This window comes from Penaeus vannamei, chromosome 24 (assembly GCF_042767895.1).
Source record: "Penaeus vannamei isolate JL-2024 chromosome 24, ASM4276789v1, whole genome shotgun sequence".
NCBI classification, from domain to species: domain Eukaryota; kingdom Metazoa; phylum Arthropoda; class Malacostraca; order Decapoda; family Penaeidae; genus Penaeus; species Penaeus vannamei.
In genome coordinates, this window is record NC_091572.1 from 19,757,919 (window position 1) to 19,762,918 (window position 5,000).

Below are 5,000 nucleotides of genomic sequence, written 5' to 3' on the forward strand. Positions count from 1 at the left end.
GTAAATAGTTATGCCATTACACCATATAATGAAACTAAATTATTTTTTGGTAGAAAGGTAACCATAATATGGGTATTATATTTACACTATTACTAAATCATGTGAACATTACATAATCTCTGAATACAGATAAAATTTCTAGTTACTGAGGTCGGCATCCACAAAGATATTGATCTGCATTTAGTGTCATAGTGCAACACAGAGCACTTTTTCTGGTACAAGCATGGGTACACTTTTCATCTGCTTATGGTGTTGTCTATATAGTATACATTACAAAAATGAAAGAAAAAAAAAAACACTAAATATCCAGTATCTAAAAATATTTACTATAACATGGGCCTATGATTATGCCATAATTCAATGAACCTAGCACTTTATTTTCTAAGTTATTATATCTTATATCAAAATCTGAAAGTGTTTCTTGTACTACACTTTACAGATATGGTGCAACATCCATGCAAAACAGATCTGTCATTTTACACCTCTGATTCCTATATGAGTCTACTTGAAAATATTCATGACTGGATGTCAAATGATCGCCTCATCTCTAACTTATTGTTTTTTTCTGGAAAAGATACTGCTTGACACATTACAAGAAAAGAAAGCACTGGATGTAATACTACAGGAGCGATATTTCTTTTCTTTTTATGGTGAAAGGGAATGTATTTTGAGTGTCAGTGACAAACACTGGAATGGATAAGCATTTACAGTTTTCTATTGTATACACAAGCTGAACATATTTTCATCTAGCAGTATTGCAAAACTGATAAAATAATATATTACCATATATATGGGAATATTAATGACATCAGTACATTGATAAACAAAACAGGACATCAGAAGATATTTACAGTGTAGAATAGGTAACTTTTCATATGTATGTGTAGTCTTATGAATGTAACAACATTATTAACATGACGATGCATTTTTAGCATAAGGTCCTCATCAAATGCAGACTTCCACTTCGATATCCACTGCCAAAATGATTCCTGAAAGTAGAAAATATATAAACATATGTAAATGATACCTCAAGTCACTTTAACACTCTCAAACGTTTTACAAAAATTCAAAACATACTTATATGCACCCTACCAGTGGTTCAGATTATGGAACAGCTGATAGAGCTTGTGTCTGTTGCTAAAACCTGGTGCTTTTGGAATAACACTGTGATATCCATCCCAGAATTTCCGACTAAAACCTCCAAACATTCCTGCGATTCCCAAATCATATTCATGGTGGCCGTAGAAAGACGCTGGGTCAAATATAACTAAAAAAAGAGGTCATGTTAGACAGGAAGTAACAAGGAGATAAAGAAGGTAAAAGCAGAGGAAGAAATACTTGAAAGAAAAATGGGGGAAGACCAGGAGATAGGAGACAAATTACAAAATGGAAATATTACAAATTAAATATTATTCATGAGCAATATGTCAGAATGTTTCCAATAACTTTTTACTCCAAATTATCAACAGACTGAGATAGGGAAGAGCAGTGTCTCACCTGGACCATCAGCTGTCTCTGCTGCATTGCCACTCCATAGATCTCCATGAACAAGCGATGGCTTCACTTCGAGGTCTTTAAAGTATTCTGGTATTTTCCGCTGCAACTTTGACCATAATTCTCTTGCCTCACGGTCACTATACTAGAAGTTCCAAAAATACAAAATAAAGGTATACTTAAAATCTCATTAATATTGATTACAGTGATAAAAGAGTAACAGTATCAAACCAATTTAATATCAATGAAAATTCTTACTGCACTTACATCTTTTTCAATCATTGTAAGCTGCTCCTGTAATTTTCTTGTATAAAAAACCTGTAAAAAATATTTACATCAATCTACATCTTGGTTGTGACTGGGTCTATAATAAATTCAATGTTTCTTTAACACCTACTTTACTGCTTGCTAAATTTTTGCTAACATTTCACCTTGAGTTATCATCAACACTAATAATAACACAGCAATAACAGTGTGAACAAACTTACAACCCAGTCATCATTCCACGTATTATCCTGGGGTAAATAGCCGCAACAGGTTGGAACAGAGAACCCAAACTGGGTCACAGGCTTTGATTCCTCACCACCACCTACATGGCTCTCGTCAAACTTTTCCAGTTTCTTTATATTGTGGAGGTGCATTCTATGGAGATAAATCATCAAATAAAAAAAAAAGTGGGTTCCGATTTTTTGGTGTATACGGGATGTATAGTTCTTCAAATACACACACACACACACACACACACACACACACACACACACACACACACACACACACACACACACACACACACACACACACACACACACACAAATAATAACAATAAAAAAATATATATATATGTGTGTGTGTGTATATATATATATATATATATATATATATATATATATATATATATATATATATATATATATATATATATATATGTATATATATATATATATATATATATATATATATATATATATGTATATATATATATATATATATATATATATATATATATATATATATATATATAAAACTAGTGTTGCCATCTAATCTACAGGAAAAAGAAAGAAAAAAGAAAAAGGAAAAAAAAAAAAAAAAAAAAAAAAAAGAGAGAGAGAGAGAGAAAAATATCAATTGTAAGTTGCAATCTAAATCAACGTCCAAAACTCCAATATATACCTGGCTAACTGTTCACCGAGTGCTCCAGACTGTCTATTCAGGCCATGCATATCCAAGTATTCCATGACAAGGACTGCCCCTCCAGCTGGATTATCAACGACCAAGTGGGGAGTTGGAGCTTTGACTGTTCCTGTGGCGACAATGGCTTTCAGGCTCTCAAATTCCCCGTCAAACATCTCACGAGCCTGAAATGAAAAAGCATAATGAAGACAAAGGATTTCAAGGAAAAAACAACATCATTAAAAGGGAAACAACTGTCATACCTTTGACACTGAAATCTACAAAATAAACAATATCTAAAATGGTTTTGCATATCATGTCAGTCTCATATAACTAGTTGTAAAATATAAAACAAAAGTTAACTAAATATACAACATTATTAACCTTAGATTTTGAGTTCCTCTTCAAGAAGATCTGTCCCTTGTCTGTCTTGAATACTTCTCCTTCATTGATGCATCCTCCACCTCCACGCCCAGTACTCTCCAACCGTTCTGTGCCGAGGGCTTCCTTGATTGCAGCAAACATCTTGCTACAAATATCTGTCAGGATTGGGAGATAAAATGAGAGTGAAACATATAATATGAATATCAAAATGAAAATAACTAAAATCCACCATGCTGCCACAAGTTACTCCTAACAAAACATAAATGAATAAAATAAAAACAAATAAATATAAATATCATACATGCAAACAGTATCTAAAGAAAGGCTTATAAGACATATACATCAATGTATATAATTTTTATAATATGATTTGAAACAACCACCATTCATCTCTTCATGTTTGTTTATATGACTCTTTGGAAATTTGTTTACATATCTTACTTGAGCAACATCATTTAATTGAAGAGTATTGTATTACAATAGTAAACTGCAACATACAGCCTAGAGTTCATTTAAAATTCATTGAGAGATGGCCTAGTAGACAATGTTTTACTGTTAGTGTTTGCAAATATAACACCATCTGAGCAATGTGTACCCAGATATAAGAGACTCGTTCATACTTTGCAACTGTAGTGAATTCATGTAATTTTTCTCAAAACTACACCATATTCATCATCTACATCAACTATCTTTCTTCTTTATAAAAATTTTGTTTGCATAAAGTCTGTATATCTAAAAATGGTACATATAAGGAGGGGCAAATGAATAAATGCTGAGTCAGTTATCTGAAAATATAAAAACTGGTAAGATCACAACTACAACATACATACTCAATAGTCATAACAACCCTGTAGACAAAAATCTATGACAAAATGTTTGCATTTTAGAATTATACATATGTTAATAGAGATTTGTCAATGATGACAATCTTGTGTCACTTTGCCTTTATTTGGTAAAGGTCTATAAATCTCTATGTTAGCAGAAAATACTTGGCAAAGCTTTGTTTAGCTAGGCACACATATATATATATATATATATATATACATATATACATATGACCTGGCCACCTCAGCTGATGAAACAGGGGGAGGGGTAGCAAACGCCAAATGAACTCTATAGAAACAACAGCTATTTCATGAATAAATGTATTAACTGTGGATTACCATACTGTCAACATGAACTCAAAATTTTCCTAGTGTACTGCATAATATTTTGCAAATTATTCTTCATGCTTTGGAGATTACTGCTTTTTTAGTTTGAAATACTGGGAAAATATAGAAAGTTGCATTCACTTTAGTATTGTTTTGTTAAATGTTTCTGTACATAGATGGTTGCCAATGCTTATCCAAAAAGGAGTCAATTTGTAGATCTTGTGACCTCACCTTTCCTTTAAAATACCGGGTAAACCCATTCTTTACTAATGCTATCAATATTGACACTGTTATTTTTGTTATAAACATTATGATAACTATATTGTTATTGACATTACTAACACCAGTATCAAATACTTAAAAATATTAATAAAAATCAAGGAAAAGGGTAAAAAAGTGAGATAGGTAGTTTAAGTAATTGGCTCATTGGTGACTTAGCATTTGTGGAGCCATCTATATGAGAAACAATTACTAAATCAAACACACAGTGGGCATGCATGTACACACATGCAATTCCCAGCAGCAAATGGTTAAGTGTTCTGAATTATAATCATTAGTAATTCTTTGCAGTACAAATGCACCCAACTCCACTTCACAAAATTACTTAAACAATCTAAATTGCCATGAATGAGCATGTCCTTCATGCACTACCCGAGAGATGGGTTGATTGAGGGTTCTGCCCCCAAAACCCCTTGGGAAAAATTGCCTCCACCTTGGTATGCAAGACAAACTCGGGAGCACCAAGAGGAGTCAGGCTGTGAGCAGTGCTTATGTGATCTGGTTTCTTTATCTGTGGCATTA

General features: G+C 32.6%; 1 protein-coding gene across 4 annotated transcripts in view; it reads right to left on the minus strand.

Moving 5' to 3' along the window:
- LOC113808041 (ketosamine-3-kinase) overlaps positions 1–5,000 on the minus strand; it is a gene marked incomplete at its 3' end in the record, with an annotated part of 11,162 nt that continues 6,162 nt past the window's right edge. For 3 of the 4 annotated variants that reach the window (XM_070138439.1, XM_070138438.1, XM_070138440.1), the window contains 7 exon segments: positions 1–989; positions 1,093–1,267; positions 1,498–1,639; positions 1,762–1,812; positions 1,983–2,136; positions 2,665–2,849; positions 3,049–3,203. In XM_070138439.1, coding sequence (XP_069994540.1) covers positions 929–989; positions 1,093–1,267; positions 1,498–1,639; positions 1,762–1,812; positions 1,983–2,136; positions 2,665–2,849; positions 3,049–3,189 — 909 coding nt within the window. In that variant the 5' untranslated portion in view covers positions 3,190–3,203. 4 annotated transcript variants of the gene reach the window in all.